This window comes from Rhipicephalus microplus, chromosome 3 (genome assembly GCF_043290135.1).
Source record: "Rhipicephalus microplus isolate Deutch F79 chromosome 3, USDA_Rmic, whole genome shotgun sequence".
Classification (NCBI taxonomy): domain Eukaryota; kingdom Metazoa; phylum Arthropoda; class Arachnida; order Ixodida; family Ixodidae; genus Rhipicephalus; species Rhipicephalus microplus.
In genome coordinates, this window is record NC_134702.1 from 133,367,226 (window position 1) to 133,389,026 (window position 21,801).

Consider the following 21,801-nt stretch of genomic DNA (forward strand, 5'->3'; position numbering starts at 1 on the left):
ATATTCACGTCACCTGATACCAAACTTGGTATATCTGGAGCTAGCAAAATGGCCAAGGGCGCGCTATGAGAGTAGAATGTAGCCATGGCTTATATGGCACGCATATCATGATTATCATGTTTGGACGTGCCATTTACCGTCTTCATCTATTCACGTCAAATGACGCGAAATTTGGTAAATGTGGGGCTAAAGAAACGGCCGCGACCACGCTATGAGCGTGGTATGTTGTCATGTTCTTACAAGGCACGCATGTCATGATTATCATGCTTGCACCAGTCATATAATTTCGTCATCTATTGACGTCACATAACACGAAAGTGAATATATGTGGAGCTAGCGAAACAGCCCCGAGCGCATCATGAAGGGTCCAATGTACTACGACGTAATAACGACGCGCGCGCACGCTAGGCGCAGCGACGCTACGCTAACCAAACGCGAGCACTCTACAGTCTGACGCAAGGCGCGACTAGTGTCTGTCAGTGCGGCCTGGCAGCAACCGGCGCGAAACGCAACATGCTGATTTAGGGACGCCGGGCGTGCTCAACCGTGCATGCGTCAAGGCAACGCAGCGCGGCGAGCGCCTCCGAGTATGAGGCAGGCAGATCGGCGTGACATCGCCGGCGTGACACGATGAAACGAGCGCCGGCACGCACGCGCGCCGGGTTAGGTCGAAGTGTATTGGCGCCTAGAGTGTTGCATGTAGTCATGTTCTGAGAAGACACGCACCTCATGACTATCATGTTTACACCAGTCACATACCTTCGTCGTCCATTCACGTGACGTAATGCCAAATTTAGATTATGTGAAGCTAGTGAAACTGCCGCGAGCGAATCGTGACTATGGCATGTAGTCATGTTGTAACATGACACGCATCTCATGATTGTCATGTTTGCACCAGTCACATCGTCATCATCAGTCACATCGACCTTCGTCATCCATTCACGTCTCGAAATACCAAATTTAGTATATGTGAAGCTAGCCAAACAGCCGCAAACACATCATGAGTCCGTCACGTAGTCATATTTTTACATGACACGCATCTCATGATTGTCATGTGTGCATCATTCACATATCTTCGTCATTCAAACAAGTGAAACTGCCGCGAGCGCATCAAAAGCGTGGCAAGTAGTCATGTTGTTACATGACACGCATGTCATGATTTTCATGTTAGGGTCTGCCGCTTGTGTTCGCCATGCAATCATGTCATACCACCTCGCCGCGGTTGTATAGTGGCTAAGCTACTCGGCTGCTGCCCCGCAGGTTGTGGTATCGAATACCGCCTACTGCAGCTACAATTTCGATGGAGGCGAAAATTCTGTAGTCCCGTGTGCTCAGATTTGGGTGCTCGTTAAAAAACCCCAGGTAGTTGAAATTTTCGGGACCCTCCACTACGGCGTCTCTCAAATTCATATGATGGTGTTGGGACGTTAAACACCACATATCATTCATTCAGTCGTGTGATTCAATACAACTTTTGCAACATATCAGTGAACGAATCCGCTGCAAGAGCAGCAAGAGTATGAAATATAAATCATGATATTCATGACATACATGTCATGATTTTTATGTTATGACGAGTCTCTTATGCTCGTCTTAAAGTCATATGTTATGGCTTACTAAAATTGGTATTGATACCATCATCGAAACGGCCAGGAGACCTAAATGTCGTAAGTAGATAGATAGATAGATAGATAGATAGATAGATAGATAGATAGATAGATAGATAGATAGATAGATAGATAGATAGATAGATAGATAGATAGATAGATAGATAGATAGATAGATAGATAGATAGATAGATAGATAGATAGATAGATAGATAGATAGATAGATAGATAGATAGATAGATAGATAGATAGATAGATAGATAGATAGATAGATAGATAGATAGATAGATACGCTCAAAGTCGCCGAAGTTCGCTAAGGAATGCTTCGCATTCAAAGAGCTGTTCTGTATGTTCTTCTGTGCTTCTGCGGCTACATTTGGTCGAAACCGAGTTGTTAGGAAACAATATGCCCAACATGATTTGATTGAACTGTGTTTACGAATCCTCCCGCAATCGAGATTTCACTGCGTAATACAAAGTTTAGGATGTTCAATCAGTCACCGCATCCATTGATGTACCGTTTTCATCGCCCTTTTGAAGTCTCTGTCACCCTCATGGGGTGCAGTTTCTGTGGACGCAAGACCAAACAACTATCGGATATTTCATTTCATTCACGTGCATAACCTTGTGCCACATGGTGAGGAAGTCCACAAACAAACTGGACGCAACGCTGTCATCAATCCCAAGTGAAAACGAAGAGAAAAGAGCGCGTAGAGAAGACAAACTTGACCATGTGCTATCAGAGAAGAGGGCGCCAGCAGTGGAAGCGAGACATGGCTACCCATACTGAGGAGGCTACCCACCTTAGGGCTGAAATGAAAAGATGTCTCTCTCTCTCTCTCTCTCTCTCTTTGTGTGTGTGTGTGTGTGTGCGTGCGCGCGCGTGCGTGCGTGCGTGTGTGTGTGTGTGTGTGTGTGTGTGTGTGTGTGTGTGTGTGTGTGTGTGTGTGTGTGTGTGTGTGTGTGTGTGTGTGTGTGTGTGTGTGTGTGTGTGTGTGTGTGTGTGTGTGTGTGTGTGTGTGTGTGTGTGTGTGTGTGTGTGTGTGTGTACTATCATTCTGAACTAATTTACTATCATTCCGGACTGAATCAGAGCTTGGTTGGAGAGCATGGCCTGCGAGATTGCTGGCACGCGGTGTGTTTCTCTCCACCCGTCTTGAAAGCAACGCTTTCCAGCAACACCAACGTGTATTGCCTCGAGCGCCCAGAAACCGCGAGATGGCGCATTCACTGTGGGTACGGATGGCGGCGGAAACCGTGACAGAAAACAGAGTGCGCAAAATTCTAGTGTGCGCTTTTTTTATCGCGTACAAACAAGAGAGACGGCCATGATATCCTGGCTGCACTGAAAGCAAGTATTTTTTTTTCTGTTACTGCATCTATTTTGGTCCCATTTAAGAAGAAAAACGCAACTACTAAACTTTCCTCATATAGGTAAAGTATGAATTAGTCTGTAGCCGTATTACTTTTTTTCGATACGGTCTGTTTTGTCTCGGTGTTAATACCTCGACTTGAGGAATATAAAGGCATTCTAGAAATCCTCCCTTTTAGAGACATATATTGGTAAAACTGGGCTAATTGTGTTGTTTAATCATATTTGGCTAGCATATAATATTGTTTCACTTTTTTATCATATAATGATATTTATCAGGTGATCAACTGAAGCACAGTTGTGCTCTAGATATCTGAGTGCCTTGGTCATGTCACCGAAGTACGGTGATAAGTAATTTTACAAGGTTTCGAATAGTACGGTGATAAGTAATTTTGTTGAAATATAGTAGAAGGTTTCGATTAGCCAATCTACATTTACTTCACACGTCTTTCACAATGAAATTGCATGAGTTGTCATCGTCACCTTTTTTGTCATCTGAATTTTTATTATGTTTTCGTGGCAAAGCCATTGTCGTGTCAATTTACTCTGCTCTCGGCAACATCCAAATCAAAAGGTCGCACATGCTGCAGAACCACGTCTTTCTGATGATAACCAAGTGTTCGTTTATGTAAACTGCTAGAGAAAAAAGTGCAAAGTATCACAGCTATGCAACGCACAGTGTTTCATACCAGGTACACCAAACCCTGAACGCGTGTTGTGTTCTTGAATGAGCAAAAAATTTCAATATTTCTTCTTTCAGTGCCTAAAAACTTCAAAGAACATCTTAAAAATCAGACTGCGAATGGGTGACCAAAGTGACCAAAAATTGTGGGGCCCTTAATCTTTGCCTTAAATAGTTGAACACGATAGTGAAACCCGGCCTCTGGTGTGCCCTTCAACCGCTAAGTGCATACTTATAATGTTTTGTTACACGCACACACACGCGCGCGCGCCCGCACGCACACTCACACACGCACGCACACACGCACGCACGCGCACGCACACACACACATACACACGCACACAAACGCGCGTGCGCGAAAGCGTGACGTATCTGTAGTAATGCAGCGACTGGGCAGTGTGGCCACTTCCCTCTGCTAGAACGGTGCTCCGCTACAGTCGAGACACGTTTTTCACAATGTTTCACAGATAAAGGTTTTGCTTTAACGCAAGAGTCACTTGGCCTCCAAGATACACGCCGTGTGCTCGCCATCTCGGTGGCCATAAGGAGTCTCAAAATGCCTCACAGATGACAGCACATTATCTAGCATTTGCTGTTTGCTTGATCAACGCCTCCGGAAAGGCATGATATGGTTTCCACTAGATCGATATACCTGTCCATTTTTATAACTGTCTCAAAGTTCCTGTGTGTATTTTTGCGCTGATGGCTGCATCATCCCTGCCTTTTTTGACGTAGCTTGTTGGCTTCGAAATGAACCTTCAAATCGCCGAATGGTCTCGTTTTCGTCGTGACACCTGTCGAACAAAATGCGTTAAGATGGCTCCTTCCACTACATGGCATTTATGTGGTGTATTTTTCCGAAGCAGCTGCAAGTAACATTGTGGCTTTGTGACGGGACACCTGCTTGCCACGCGGACGGCCCGTGTTAGATCCACAATGGCACCAAAAAAATTATTGTTTATTTTATTTGCTTCTTTCTTGATTTTTCACTCAGGGACAATTTTTCGCTCACAACCAACGGTGCCGACGCTGACGGCGGAATGTCTGCGACACGAGCTCTCTAACGCTATCGACGCTATCGCGCTAAAACACGCCTTTAAGGAGCACGTGGTCGTCGCAGAACCGGTGACGTTCAGTTTAGACGTGTGGCGACCACCTGCACCCTCCTCCCTGTCTTCTGCTTCTGTGTTATGGCGAGAGGTAACTGTGATGCATTAGCGTGTCTGCGAAAATTCTCGAAACGGCATTACCATGACCATCAGCGCTAGTTACATGAAATGAAAAAAAAAAACTAACCCGTTTAATCGAGTGTAAACTGCCAGCGTATAGCGCGGCACTGTTCTGACTTCGCTTTGTATCGGGCTGTCATTTTTTTTCTTCTTTGCCAGTTCCCCCTACTATACAACTCGAAAACTTTGAAGTGTAGTAAGTTCCCAGCACATGCGAGTGTCTTGCAGCAGCACCGCGATTATAAGTGTTCTAATATGGACGGCTCGAATCAGCAGCAAAAAGCCAATTTGAGAATATACAGGGTGTCCCACGTAACTTTAGCCAGAGTTTAAAAATATGCCGGAAACCATAATTATGACGTGACCAAATGCATGTTGCTCACCGTTGCCTGGAGTTAGTCTTACTATTTTTCGTGCTCTCAATTATTGTTTAACTAGATATGTTTAAGAACTAACTTTTCAAGAAACGAATATAGATAAAAAATTTCAATGAGAAAGTTGTAGATCAGTTTGCAAAACGTCTGACTAGACAAGTTTTGAACTTTATATCTTTTAGGTGTTAGTGTTTTTCTGATAATTACAAATGTCCATGAAATACAAAAAACACCACGTGACAAACCCACTCATGCGCCAGTGCGCGCAATTATTCTAGTGCTCTCTAACGTTCCGCGTACGAACGACCATAGCATTTGCCCCAATGTGCTGTCTCACGGGGCCGCAACGATGTGGTGTCTTTACGGTGAACGCGTTTTGCTATCGGCCACAAATACGATAATCGCTGTGTCTGCTTATCGTTGTCATAAACCTGTGCTAGGGAAGCCTGTCGTTCGTTTTTGGGTCGTTAGGGAGCACTAGAATCATTGGCGCACTGACGCGCAGGCGGATTTATCACGTGGTATTTTTTGGTATTTCGCAGACATTTCTAATTAGCAGAAAAACACTAATACTTAACAGATATAAAGTTGAAAAATATTTATTTGAAAATTTTGCAAACCGATCTACAATTTTCTCATTGAAATTCGTTATCTAACTTCGTTACTTCAAGATTTAGTCAAATAAACAAATATAATAAACAATATTCGAGAACACAAAAAATTGTCTAACTTCAGACAATGGTGAGCAACATGCATTTGGTCGCGTCGTAAATACGTGTTCCGGCACATTTTTTAAACTCTGGCTAAATTTACGTGTGTGTGTGGGGGGGGGGGGGGGGGTGCTGACACCCACTGTAAAGTTGTTTGCGCCGCGTGGAGCATCTCTCTTGCACAGAAGCTGTCTTTTGAGGGTGCCAACTATTGAGTTATAGGTGGCGCTGTGTTCGCGAGCGGTGATAACCACTATCATCATCATGTTTGATAGAGCTCTAGCGCTTGTGGTGACCCCTGGCGGAAGGCAAGCCTTGGTGGCAGGTGAGAGAGTTGAGCGAGTCTCTTTTGGCGTGTGGTGGTGGCGCGCACGGTTACCTGCAGCGGTGGGTCTGCCGTGGACGGCACCCCGGGCCGTCTCCTGTGGGCCCACGTGGTGAGTCAGGTGTTAGCGCTACCAGCTTGTTTGTCATGTTGCTGAGTGGTGTTCAATAATGTGTAAGGATGTCTTAGTGTGTTCATCACTGTTGATGTTATAATAGTTCGGCTGATGATGTCGTCGTTTCTGAAAGCAGCTAAATAAAAGTGTGTTGTCGTTGGTTTGTTCCGACCGCACCAGCTGTGTCCGTTCACTTCAAGATCGTGGTGGTGGCGCTCGCCCATTCTAGACCCCACACTGGCGCCCAACGTTGGGCTCTTGGAGCATCGGACGACAGTTTTCATGGTTCGGTACAAGCTTTTGTTAGAGTTGGGGTAGAGTAGGCCTAGGGGGACTTCTCATTGCTAGCATCGGCGGTGTGCTTTGTTGAGAGCGAGGATATCGGTATTTCTGAGGTTTTTGAGCTTAACGACACTCGAGTTTTTATTTTTTTCTGCTCGCAAGTGTTCATGTTGTTGTTGTTGTTGTGGTTGATTTTCAAGAACGTTGTTCAGTTGAGTACGAGAGCCATGTGGTCTGCACCCTGGGGTGAGCAAGGCTTAGAGCACGTGGATTGTAGGCCAAGCCCGAAGCCAGTGAGTATGGAAGCTTTGCGGGTGGTCCGATTTTCTGCAAATAGCTTCATCAATTCCATGCGGCTCAGGGAGCCGGGTGTCGTTGCTGTCTTGTCTTGCGGCTCGACGGCGGGGCGTCGTGACACCGTCCGGGATGGTGGGCGCCGATCGCTCGGTAAGCTGCTGTGTGCGGTGAGCGATAGGGCCACCTTACAGAGTGGATGTCTTCTTGCGGCTGCCTCTTCTGTTCCTGGGCTGGGTGCTGGATAGATGCCGGTTGTTGCCGAGCACCTCATTAGGCGTAAGGCTGTGCGCTGCCGCCTGTCACACGTCACACAACTAGGTTGATTGTGGCGTGGAGGTGTTCAACTTTGCTTCCCCAACTTTTCTTTAATGCGAAGCATTTCTTAGCGAACTTCGGCAACTTTGAGCGTATCTATCTATCCGCCTATGACTTTTAGCTCTCCTGGCCGTTCCGATAATGGTATCGGTACCAAACTTGGTATGGCATAACATGACTGCATGAAGAACATATTTGACCAGTCATAACATGAAATCATGACATGTATGTCACGAATATTAGGATTTACATTTTATGATCCTGCAGCTATTGCGGTGGTTTCATTCACATGGCATGTTGCAAAATAGGTATGGTATGACATCAATGCATGGCAAACACAAGCGACAGACCCTAAAATGATAATCATTACATGCGTGTCATGTTAAACATGACTACAAGCTATGCTCATGATACGCTGGCGGCTGTTTCGCAACCTTCACCTAAACCAAATTTGTTGTTACGGTACATGAATAGATGATGAAAGTCTGTGTGTAACTGGTGCAAACATGATAATCATGAGATGCGTGCCATGCAACAACATGACTACATACCACGCTCATGATGCGCTGGTGCCTGTCTCGCTAGCTTCACTTATACCAAATTTCGTATTACGGGACGTGAAGGGATGAAGAAGGTATGATACTGGTTCAAACATGATAAACATAAGATTCGTGTCATGTAACAAGATGACTACATGCTGCGCTCATGAGGCGCTCGCGGCCGTTCCGCTAGCTTCACATGTACCAAACTCGGTATTACGCAATGCGAACGGACGACATAGGTAAATTACACATCCAAACATGATAATCATGACATGCGTGTCATGTAACAACATGACTACATGCCACACAGATAATACGCTCACGGGCGTTTCGCTAGCTTCACATATGACAAATATTATATTACGTGACGCCAATGGATAGTGAAGGTATGTGACTGGTGCAAACGTGATAATCATGAGATGCGTGTCATGCGAGAACATGACTACATGCCTAAACCTAATTTGTTGTTACGGTACATGAATAGATGATGAAAGTCTGTGTGTAACTGGTGCAAACATGATCATTACATGCGTTTTAGCGCGTCCGGCGTTCCTCCTTCATCAAAAAGAGGCAGACGGAGTGTGGTCCTGGTAACGCATCGGCACGAAATGCAGCATGACGGATTTCACGCCGGTTTTCATCGGGCCGTGCCGATGGACGGTGGTCACTCCGGTAGCGCCAGGCGTCAGAGTACGGTGCTCGCGTTTTGCTAACGCAGCGTCGCTGTGCTCCGCGTGCGCTCACGTCAATGCTACATTGGAGTATCTTGGGCCCTTCATGGTGCGCACGTGGCTGTTTTGCTAGCATCACATATACCAAAATTTGGTGTTCTGTGACGTCAATGAATGACGAAATATTTGACTGGTGGAAAAATGATAATTCTAACACGCGTGTCATGTAAGAACATGGCAACATACCACGCTCATAGCGTGTTCGCGGGCGTTTCGCTAGCTCTACTTATAATAAATACGGTATCAGGTGACGTGAATAGATGACGAAGTTAAACGACACATCTAAACATGATAATCATGACACCGAAGTGCTGTACGGCGTCATTTTCCTCCACCTCGTAACGTTGTGCTGATTTTAATGTGACATATAAAGCTTTCTGATTCGTGCTTCGCATATCATCGATTCCCTCTGTACGTGAGATCTGGCATTTTTTTCATCTTGTGATGCACGAGTTAAGCAAAAGTGAGTTTTGTTTTATTTTGATGGGCGTCTCGGCCACTGCCAATGTATTAGCTAGCAGTACTAACCATCGTACCATGTGGGAGAGGGGCCCGAAGCTTCGTTCTCTTTGGCCTACTGCATTGTTCTTTCGAGTGATTTAGAATGTATGCAGCGGGAGTAATGTAACCCGCGACTGGCTGTCTTCTGCACATCGTCAACGCCGCTGGCCAGGAATGCGGTCGTGAGGTCGGGCGATGGAGATGCCTGGGACCTGCGCAACTGCCTGCAGTCGGGAGCCCTCATGAATGCTGGTCGCAGCTGGAAGACGTGTCGGCGCGAGTGACGGTTCGTCGCGCCGACAGCAACGTTGCTGTTGCTGGAGCGGCACTGAGGTGAAGTCTTCGAGCTGGAGAGTGCAGCAATGTCGACTGATGGCGGTGTCATCATGCACGGACATTATGTAGGGACACGGGTTGTCATATTTTGTTAGAGCTTGTGTATTGACACCTCCTGTAAAGTTGTTTGCGCCGCGTGGTGCATGTGTGTCACACAGAAGCCGTATTTCGGGAGTGACAATTAATAAGCGTTAGGTGGCGTTGAGTTCGCGAGCAGTGATCACCACTATCATCATCGTGATTGGTAGAGTGGTAGGCAAGCCTTGGTGGCGGGCGAGAGGGTTGAGCGAGTCTCTTTTGGCGTGGGGTGGTGGCGCGGATGGTTGCCTCCAGTGGTGGGTCTGCCGTGGATGGCACCGCGGGCTGTCTGCGGTGGGCCCACGTGGTGAGTCAGGCGTTAGCAACACCGCCTTGTTTGCCATGTTGTGCAGTGTTGTTTAATGATGTGTAAGGATGTCTTAGCGTGTTGACCCCTGTTTATGTTATGCTAACTCAGCTAAATAAATGTGTGTTGTCGTTGGTTTCTTGCGACCGCGTCTGCTGTGTCCGTTCATTTTAGGAGTGTGGTGGTGACGCTCGCCAATTCAAGACCCCATCCAAATGAGTGCGAGCTCATATAAATGCGCAAGAACCATTCTTTTCTCGCAACATGCAAAATGCGCCAACAGCGCGGCAACCTTTTCGATCTTTGTTGGGAGCGCCGTAGAGAGCAGAAAAGAGCAGACTACGCCTATTTCCTAACACACGTTCTCAGTGGGCGATTGGCACAGCCGAAGAGAAACACGCCGCGCACCCACCATCTCGGAGGCCATGGTTGGAGTAATGATACTGCAATCCTCAAGCCAAAACTTTCATTGCCCCCAGCTCTAGTCGTCACAGACCGTAGCTACTGCCACTGCCTTCATAATAGTGTCAAGTACATCTGACACTATTGGCAGTGTGATTATGTGTCCTTCAAGCCTTTTTGTGATATATAGTAATCTTGTATTTGATCTTTGACATAGAACGGAACTCCTACCTTGTGACGTGTTTTATTGAAGCTTTTCCTGTAGTGATCTTCTCCTGCACCTTCAACACTCGTGAGTTCAAAAAGACCTCGTTGCCACAGTCATCGTAGTGGTTCCACGCATATTCGACGTTTTTGCATCACACACGCACACCATTGTTTTCACATGTTCTTGCTTTTAAATGCCACCTCTCTAATGTGCCCGTATGCTTCGATCAGAAGTAGTGACGCTGTTGACGGGAATTGTTGCCGCTAAGTATGACCACATATAGGCTCCTCAGCAATTAAATTAAAATAAAGTACACTGAAAAGTTGTAGCCGTATGAGATTCGTGTAATTACACAACATAGTGTATTATAGCTTGAATTACAATTCATACAAAATCAAACGGACTCGCTGCGCTACGGCCAGAACCTAAACATTTTTTATTTGTTTTTTGCAACACGGCCAGAAAATGGGCTCATGAAAAATTTGTGCGCACATATATATCTTTGCAACCACTGAGCGAATGGTGCCTCTTGAAAGGGAACCTTATACCATCTCTAATTGATGTCAGGAAAAACATATAGGATATCTCCTGCTGAGACTGCGCTGTTCTTTAAGAGCACAATATTTTGAAGCTTGAATGTCGCATCAAATGCTATTATTTTAATGCAGAAAGAAAGACACTGACTTTTTGCGTTTTACTCCTCTCTCGGTCCCTTTTCTTAAAATGTGAACTTATGCGAATCGAAGCTTCCTGCTTGTACATGCTATTGTTGACAGCTTACGCTTTATAAATCAAAAGCAGGTGGGGCGATAATGCCGTGCAAGCGGGTGTTGAGAAACAAATCAAAACAAAACCAGGCATGTACTCTCTCCCTTCAACCCCCCCCCTTCCCCCCAAGCAACTGTGTGCCAGCTCTATCAGCCATGAATGTTACAGTTGCCGACACTAGCAGGAAGACTTTTCCATCTACTTTCGAAATGACTGATATTTTTAAATGCAGTTATTTCAATTGTTGCTATTTTTCAAAATATAGATATTCCAATCATTCTTTAAATGAAAATGCAAAAAACAATATAAACCAACCTCTGTTTCAATACACCAGACACTTAATGTATCTCCCCACGTATACGTCTTAGCACTTCCTAAAATGCATTTTCTGGGGGCTCATTTTGACCATGCTTGCCTACGGTTAAAACAGTCTTCTCCCTCTCTCTCACACGCATACACACACACGTACAAACTCGCACGCATACGCATACGCACATACGTGCTTGCACACGAGCAATACTGCAGGATTCGCAATATTGTTTCAGGACATCAACTGTTTGTTTCCGGACATCAACTATCTTGATCATGGCCTTTCTGCTTTGGAGAAAAAAGCTCATGAATGCGTGGAATCTATGTCCCAAGCCAAACTAGAGATCGAGAGTAGAGTATGAGCAAGGGAGAGACTGGAAAGCTCTTTCTAAATCTAGTCCCAAGATTGCCTTGACATCTCTCATTTGACCGTCGATAATCTGGTGTTTTATTCACTTCATAAAATCTTGGGTCGATAATGCTGGTCGGAAGCTAATCATGTACAGAAATGAGCCAAGGTCTTCAATGTGTGGAGTAATGCGGCTATTAATGACGTGTTCGGCCACCTTCGATATGCAGGATGTAAGCAATATGGGTATTAGATTACAAAGATTAAGTGGACATCCCAATTTTGGGATAAAGATGACTGACGCCAGCTTCGACGATTTCGGGACAGTGCCCTATTCCCATACCTTGTTAATCTCGTTCGTGAGTATTTGTATGGAGGCATCATCCAAATTACACAGAATACGATTTAAGATACCATCCGGGCCTGGGGCTGATCGACTGTTCAGTTTCATGAGGACCTTCCTCACATCAGTCGTGCTGAAAGGTTCATCTAGGGACTCCACGTGCGGACCCTTGTAAGGGGGATAGTCGGCATCGCACGAGAGATAAACTGGCAGATAACTATTCGCGAGGCGTTCGAAAACTTTTTGTTCTGAGTCATCTTGTTTGGCCATATGGAGGAAATAGTCTATAGCACCCCTCTGGTTGGATTTCGAGTTCAATTTTTTTAGCAGGTGCTTCAGCAGGTTCCACCTGCCTCCCGTGCGCATCTGGCCATCAACCGAGTTGCAAACTTTATCGCATTGTTGTCTAGAGAGCGTCTGACAGTGTTCCTCAGTCTGGTGATTCAGCTCAGCGATTTTTTTCCGCCGCCTACGGTTCAATTTTTGTCCCTTCCATTTCCAGAGAAGGGTGTTGTTAGCTTCGAAAAAATGCGCTAGACGACTGTCCATTCTGTCAACCCTAAAATCAGTAACTATGGACTTGGTAGCTGCAGGTACATCCTCCTTGAGCTGTGCTACCCAGTGATCGAAAGAATCTGGTGACTCCCGGCTCTAACCTTTCTGCGCCCTGATTTCCCGGAAACGATCCCAATCTGTGAACTGAAATTCCCTTGGAGGTCTGCTCTGTATTTCAATTGAAGTGACTAGAATGTAATGATCACTGCCGAGACTTTTGTTGAGATTGTGTCAGGTTACCGACCTCGAGTTTGCCACGAAGGTCAGATCCGGGGTAGTGTCCCTGGAGCAGGACTTTCCAATTCTGGTAGGGAATGAAGGATCCGTGAATAGAGTTAGGTCGTATTCTGAAGCAGCCTGCAAGAGATCTCTATCCTTAACGTTACTGGGGTGATATTTCCCCTGTCCTGATGTGGGGAATTGAAGTCCCCGGCAATAATGAGTGGGGCCCCAGCTGCCTTTCCTACTGCCTTGGATATTAGCGACGTGAAACGCTGTCACATGTCCCTAGGAGTACTGTAAATGTTCAGGATGAACAGGCTGTTCCGAAGTTGCCCACTTGGTATCACCTGGTCAAGCAAGTGCTCAGTCTTACTATGGCTCATGGAAAGATCTTGAACTACGGTGGTAAACTTCGTCGTGGCAAAGGTGTAGATACCCCTTGTATCTTGTCCGAATAAGCAGTGGGACCTATAGCCCGATAGAATAAATGAGCCAGTCAATGTTTCTTAAAGTAGAACAATTTCCGGCTTGTTAGTATTAGACCAAATGAATTGCTGAAGGCCCGCCTTCTTACGCAAGGATCTACAACAGTTCCACTGCCAAACTACGATGTTACTATTACTAGTCGGATCCGCCATGATTGCAAATTTAGTTTGATTCGCCTTGTGGCCCATTACGTATAGGGACTTGCCACCCACAGTCTGCTTGAGAAAAACAATATTGAGTTGGAGTCCGAGTGAGCTTTAGGCATCAAATATATTCTGTGATTGAGTCTAAGTGAGCTTCACCCTTTATTGCCTATCCATGCTGACAACCACACCTTCCAGATCAACGTAATCATTACATGCCAACCTGCCGAAGTTAAGCTCAAACCACGAAATTGACGTTTGTTGTTGGGAGAGTCTTGATAACAAATGATATCATTAAGGGTTACCGTAATTTAACTAAATTACCGAAGCAAGAGAGTAATGTTTCAAAACATAAATTGGTGTAACCTTCACAGCGGCCACGGATTTCTCGTAAAATATCGCCATGATTTGGAATATGGTAAACCGAAGTAAGCATCAACGTAATTGTTTTAACCACATAAAAGCAAACATTCTGTGACTTACTCATGTTTTCTCGAGAACTACAAGATTGGCAGCAAAAGGGAAATCGCTTTTTTGGCACGTTTCCCATGTGGCACGTATTGTTATTTGAGCCAGAATCAGCACACCTTGACAAGAAAAACATACGAACAAATAAGTAAATTTCTGCATGCGTCACCCGAACTGAGTTACATTACTGCTCAATAGATAGACAGCAAATCTCGCTACGCGGTTCATCTCGGCAGCAAATGCAAGTGCACATAAGAGCTCCTATATAATGATTGGTAATTGTTGAAATACTCGTCAGCACCACAGAATACGGGTGTGTTTTCGTTTTCTTCTGACTGCATTCCCTGGGTTTATCAGTGATAAGCATCATGACGAAACAAGCGCTAAAAATACACACACTCAGAGAGGACACAGACAAGCGCTTTCTAGCAACTGAAAATTTTATTTCGAAGCGAACACTAATAAATACATCACACGCATGTACGTCATTCTCAACTTCACCTGTCATCATCAACAACGTGATATAACAAAATATGCACTCCCATGATCGATGGCACACAACCGGAAACAAACACGTGTCAAGAACTAAGAAAAGAAAACGTAAAACAGAAAAAACTAAAAAAACGTAAAACAGAAAAATACACTGCGTTATGTGACGTCCAAAAAAGCAAATTCTATATTTGTTTTTTTTTCTGTTTTTTTCGTCCATCTATCTATCTAGCCCCCTACGACTTTTAGCTCTCCTGGCCGTTTCGATAATAGTATCGATACCAAACTTGGTATGGCATTACATGGCTGCATGAAGAACATGCTTGACTAGTCGTAACATGAAAATCTTGACATGTATGTCATGAATGTCATGATTTACATTTCATGGTTCTTCTGCTCTTGCGGTGGTTTCGTTCACATGGCATGTTGCAAAACGGGTATAGTATGGCATGATTGCATGGCGAACACAAGCGAAACACTATAACATGAAAATCATGACATGCGTTTCATGTAACTACATGCCACGCTCATGATGCGCTTGCGGCCGTTTCGCTAGCGTCACATATACCAAATTGGTATTACGGGACGTGAATAGATGACGAAGGAATGATACTGGTGCGAACATGATAAACATGAGATGCGTGCCATGTAACAAGACTACATGCTACGCTCATGATGCGCTCGCGGCCGTTTCGCTAGCTTCGAATGTACCAAACTCGGTATTACACGACGCCAATGGATGACAAAGGTATGTCACTGGTGCAAACATGATAATCATGAGATGCGCGTCATGTGAGAACATGACTACATGCCACAGTCAATGTGCCAATACATTTCGTCAATACAAGGCGCCAATAATTTGTCTATAGACAAATTCCACCGGACACACGTCACGAAAATGCGGTGGCGCTGTCTTGGTAGGCAATAAATGTTCTGTCTACCGCAGTGTCTGCTGGGTTTTCAATGGTGCATGTGGTGTTCTCAGTCAAGCAACGAGAAAAAAAAACGGTATGCCGAGGAACTGCGTTACGGAGTCACGTCTCAAAACTTGGTTTTGTTTATTGGAGCACATCGCAGCTCTCAGCGCTTATGGCTTTCACAACGCTTATGGCATCTCACAACGTCATTTTGTTGGAGCACATCGGAGGCTTCAGCGCTTATGGCGCAAGTTACGTGCGGACGTCGCTACAATTTTATTCATAATGTCGACATCGGCCTACCTGTGTTTACAAACATGGAATGGGTCTATAGAGTGCTCGCGTTTTGCTAACGTAACGTCGCTGGGCACCGTCGCTGTGCCCAGCGGGCGCACGAGTCAACGCTACATTCGAGCATATTGGGCCCTTCATGATGCACTCACTGCCATATTTATAGCTCCACATGTACCAAAATTTGGTGTTATGTAACGTCAATGAATGACGAAATATTTGACTGGTGGAAAAATGATAATCCTAACACGCGTGTCATGTAAGAACATGGCAACATACCACGCTCATAGCGTGCTCGCGGGCGTTTCGCTAGCTCCACATATAATAAATACGGTATCACGTGACGTGAATAGATTACAAAGGTAAACGACAAATGTAAACATGATAATCATGACTTCGAAGTGATGTACGGCATCATTTACCTCCACCTGGTAACGTTGTGCTGATTACAAAGTGACATATCCCCATTTCTCATTCGTGCTTCGCATATCATCGATTCCCACTGTACGTGGGATCTGCCATTTTTAATGCCATAGTTTGATGTATGGAAAGTTAACTATAGACTTTACGGTTTATCTGACAATGGCTGAATGGTTGATAGCCCCAATTTTTCGTCAAATGCCATAAAAGGGGGGAGGCCCCGTTGTGGTGGTCTAGTGGCTACGGTACTCGGCTGCTGACCCACAGGTCGCGGGATCGAATCCCGGCTGCGGCGGCTGCATTTTCGATGATGGCGGAAATGTTCTAGGCCCGTGTGCTCAGATTTGGGAGCACGTTAAAGAACTCCTAGTGGTCGACATTTCCGGAGCCCACCAATATGGCGTCTCTCATAATCATATGGTGGTTTTGAGTAGTTAAACCCAATACATATCAATCAATGAAAGGGGGAGTAGCCAGGCAATCTGCCATCAGGCATTGTGTTTACTTCGGTGCATTGCCGGTCGACGAGACATAGGTCACTTTTTCGTAGTGGTTTCGTGCGTATCTTTCATGATTGATTTATTTGCTCATGTTCTGTTCACTGGCGTGACATTACAGAGCTCAAGAAGCTCACAGAATGCGTAGATAGCTCCTGTGACTGCCTTCGCTGGCGGACGGCTGGTGTGCCCTGGCCTTTCGGGGCGGTGAATGCGACACGCTAAGCAACGAGGCGCTCTGAAGTGATATTTTAAAGGTTGTGGCCTCGCTGCACTGGTTTTCCACGTTTAGGCAATGGCATTTTTCAAACTGTTATGCTCGTGAACAGTTGTGTCACTTTTTCCTCTACAAAGTTTGCTGTGTATGTTGTAAGTCTACTATTTGGCTGATAAAACAACTTTTATTCCTCAATATTCCTTCTTGGTCTTCGCGCACGCAATTAGTGAGCCATAAGGCGCAATAAAGATGCGTTTCTTATAATGATACGTAAAAGGCCTGCAATGAAGGAAAATTTCAGCTTCGCGCCATTTAGGACAAATGTAGGACATCGTTACCACTTCCGGTTGAGACGTCATAATTTATTCTATTTCATTTTTTGTTTGTTATTAGTTTCCCCTCTATACGTAGAAGAACACGGTGACAACGAGCCGCCAACTACTCGATACATGGGGCTCTATAGAAGATACGCTTTCACTTTACGTATACCTTGGTCATGCGATGACAGTGTCATGTCGCATATGCTTGTGATCTGTGGTGTAATTGAAAACATCATGCAACTTTTATCGCACCAAATGCACATGCAAGTTCACTTGAGCACCACGGGACATTTGACTTAATTCTATAACTTTGCTTTACATCGTTCGTATTGAAGCCGACGCCACCAACATGGTCTCAAAAAATCTCAGCCTGTCTCACACAGTATCTGTTCATGTCCTGTCAAATTTCGAAAACTTCTTTACTCATTAAACATATATAAAATATCACTTTGAAAATAAACGCAGGCTGATCCAACACAAGCTAATTTAGGTGGTGTTGGCTGATCCACCCAGCGGGAGTATCGATGTTGTGTGAACCTGCAAGCATAGACCATGGGTGCTATGTAGGATGGCTAAATATTGGCTAAAACTTGGGATCTTTCCGAGCCACAGCGATACACTCTTTTGAATGAGCCCGCAGTGTGAAAAAGTCAAACCTAGCCCCCAGAGCGCAGTGTTTCATTGGTTTACATGGAATCTGGTATCGAGTCAAGGACGCTCGACAAAGATAGGTGGTGTTATTAAATGAGAAGAATCTTCTTTGATTTGTTTCTCTTTCCAATGAGTGTTGAGGTACACCTATGCAATAAATGTGTAAGAAACATTTTCTGGAGATGTCTTTTAGAGGGATCCTTACACATTTTTTTTACACTCCGTTTTCGATTGAACCACTACTGGATCAAATCAATGCACCATAATTCAATCAAAGCATCGCTTAATAATGCAGCTACCAACAATAAATAAGTACCCTCCTCCTCCGCTTCAGCTTTCTTCCTCAACTACCTCAACTCTGCCTTCGAGTGCTCAGGGCTAAGCTCCGCCTTCCCGGGGCCCGTGCTTCGCGTTCCACAGTCAACCAGAGCAGCCGCCACGGTGACGTCCAGTGGGCAGAGCATGTCACTTTGTGAATAGGTGGCTCGAAACACGTTTGTCTGAGTCGCAGCAATATGCTGCAATTCGCAGCCTTGAAGTATTGTAATAAACTGCACAGTTTATGCAAAGCTCAAACTAATTTGCGAATGATCCTTGGGACTTGGTGTACCCATAGAGTTTCCTAGAATACTTACTAGAGGGAACTCTGGCGCCAGTGTCTATGGGAGCTGCAACGCACGGCGCTTCGACGAGCATGGGAATGATGGGTAGTACACACATTTGTCTAATCTTCGTACTTCTGGCCTGCCTTTGACTCCATGTGTATTCATGTGGCTTAAAGCTTTTTTTTTCACAAAACAAAAAGCATCAAATGTTCAGCAATTGCGCTTGACCACCCTACTTTTTTTCGACTTACCTTTTCAAATCAGGTCGCAAAGTTCAAAAGGGTTTGTTCTTTTCTTTAAAACGAAACCGTAACCAGTAACAAACGAAGCCGCAAGCCCTCTTCCTTGTGTTCATCGTCTGCTAGCTCTCGAGCACGGGTGGCCGGCTATTTAGCTATTTGTCTGGGTGGCATACTTGGCCAGTTAGGCCAGGGCATGTTATAACCAAGCTTATAACCTAAGTCATAGTGAGACCGAGGTTATCCCCACATCTTAATATTACCATGCTAAAGAAGCCATGTCAAGCTGGGAAAATGCAAACAAAACATGCTACTTGATGCGCCAACTAAGCCAAGCTAATTAACTTGACATTAATCATGAGCACGCTAAATAAATTATACTAACTAGACTTTACTAATATGACGATTACTAGGATATTGCTAGTATGTATTACGTTAAATAGCTTGGTACTAATCATGACCTTGCTGCTTGCAATCAACACAACTATAGCCGTTTTAATAAAAACCTTATCAATCAAGACAAAACTGCTCAGTATTGCGTTCATTATGCCTAGCTAGTTAGCATAATCAAAATTATTACAGGGCTCCTGCAGCCTTCGCTTCGAACCAGATCCAGCAAATTAGCAGACGATCGCCTTGGAAAGATGAAAAGCTAAATTGTCAGGAAGTCCTCTGTTGCCCCAGCCCTGCACAAGTAGTGCAAGCTGATCAAATTATTTTACTTGCAAAGAATACGCTGCTTCGAGTTCACCGCATCAAACGCTTGACAGTGACACCAGCACCGTGATAGCCAAGAATTAAAGTTGGGCCTCCATAGACTTTAATTTACATCTATCACCTTAACTGGCAGACACCTGCGGCAAAGATCGGATCCGCCCACCACCTTTGCTCTTGCCGAGAAGCAGTAATCACGCCGCAACTCGGGCGAGTGATACGATTCATGTATCAGCTATATCGCGCAGACTATGCACACACGTACGCAGCTATGTCATCACGTGGCTACAATATCTCTCATTTAATTACACCGCGCTCACGACGTATCCACTCACGCTCGCGTTACTGTAATGATGCAAGGGCCCCTGGTGACTACGTGCCCTCCTATATATGTTCATTATTTGAAGGGGAAAAAATTGGCCCCATATCTGCATGTTAATCTGCAAAATTCGTCAAAATACGATAGCCTTGCGTGTGGAGAGAGTGAACAAAGCAATTATTTATTCTTCTGTGCAACAAAATCGGTGAATGGTATTCTGGAGGCGCTGCGTTAGAGTGCCTCAAGCGTGCAGGGGAGTCGAACGAGCGCATAAAGTCACTTCACACGTGAGACATGAGCGCCATCTGGCAGTTTTCTTAAAAAACAAAGCGCGTGACTTTGAGACAGGTGTGTGCGCCCATATCAGAGGTGGTAAGGTGTAGAACGCAAGGCGACGGGTAGGTGCCACCACCGTCTCGTCTTAGTAAAGCGTTGGAAACGCTCGCCTTTTCGTGCAAGCGTTGCATGGTCAGCGCAGCGTGATAAGCGCTGGAGTCCTTAAAATTACCTATGCATGCCTTTTCTAGTAAAAGACGCACATGCAGATTATATACGTGTTGTTTCATTCGCGTGTGGAATGAACAGACTGTACAGCTGGGTTGTCGAGAAACAAGGGAGCCCCATCGTTTATTCTGCGTTGGTAGTTATAGTCGAAGGTGGAAAGGGTTAGAAAAGGTGAGGGCCAGGAGTACGCACGAGGCAATCATGCATGTAGATAGCACATGTGCTTTCATCAGATATGATACATCCTCCTTCCAAACAGTTGACGAAATTGATGCCGCTGGCTTGTCTGCTGGAACCACTGGTCATAACCCAGACGCTCTGGCGGCCGCGTCTGTTGTCAACTGCGTCTCAGTGGTTGAGGCGACGGCTGCGGAGCTTCCGCGGGCGAGGCTGCGGTGGTCGATGACGCCTCACCTTGAAATTGGATGTGGTTGTTGGCAAAATCTTCGTCGTCTGATGAACCAACACTATATGGTTCCTTCGTCGCCAGAAGGTGCCGACGGTTGCGCCTCAGCACAGTGTTGTTCTCTGTGCGTACGTAGAAGGACCGTGGGTCGGCTGATCCGATCACTTTAGCTTTCATTGCCCATGGTGTCCCATTCAAGCGAACCACGTCATTGTCGCAGAGGCCAGGTAGGGTACTTCTCTGCCGGTGTTTCTTGACGAGCGTTGCTGACACTGGATTGAAGTCCGGCAATGGTGTGTGCAGCCGCCTGCAGCTTTTGTTTTCTTTAGGATGCGTTTTACAACTTGTACACCCTTTTCTGCGAGCCCGTTCAATTGCAGGTACTACGGGCTTGATTTCACATGCTTCAAGTCGTAACGCTTTGCGAAATTAATGAACTCTTGGCTGCTAAACTGGGGGCCATTATCAGTAGAAACCTCGGCTGGTATGCCGTACCTTGAAAATATTGCACTCAGTCTATCGATGACGGTACTGGCTGTTGTATCGGGCAGTAGCTCCACTTCAGGGAAATCGGACATCAAGTCATAGGTGCACAAATAATGTCTTCCCGAGTACTGAAAAAGATCGACACCGATGCGGTACCATGACTGAGTAGGCGTTGGTTGCATTAATAAAGGCTCCGATGGCTGCTCATAAGCGTATGTCTTGCAAGTTGGACGTCTTTCGATCAAGGACTGAATTTCCGATTTTATATTCGGCCAGTAAACCATTTGTCTTGCTCTAGCTTTACCCTTTACCTGGCCACGATGGCCTGCGTGGATCCGTTTAAACATGTCGCGACGCATGCTTGTCGGTATCACCACTTTAGTGCCTTTCAATAGTATGCCGTTTACTACGGATAGCTCGGCGGCCACCGGATTCAGGGGGCCATCGGCAGGCTCTCCCTTGGCAAGCTTTCTTAGCACTGTGCCAAGATATGGATCGAGAGCTTTTCCTGTGCAAGTTTTATAGCTGTCGTTTCACTTACTAGTGCTGATACGACCATGACGGCATGGATCTCGAAGTCACTCGTGCCTGCAGCTCCCTTGATTCCAGGAACAGGTGATTGGGACAGCATATCAGCAAGGGCCATCTGTTTACCAGGAATGTACGTCAG

At 45.5% G+C, this 21,801-nt stretch overlaps 1 protein-coding gene across 2 annotated transcripts in view; it reads right to left on the minus strand.

Moving 5' to 3' along the window:
• Nucleotides 1-21,801, minus strand: part of LOC142803361 (uncharacterized) — a 123,208-nt gene that overhangs the window by 78,697 nt on the left and 22,710 nt on the right. For both annotated transcript variants that reach the window (XM_075888479.1, XM_075888478.1), the window contains exon 4: nt 14,072-14,175. In XM_075888479.1, coding sequence (XP_075744594.1) covers nt 14,072-14,175 — 104 coding nt within the window. The remainder of the gene's footprint in view (nt 1-14,071; nt 14,176-21,801) is intronic.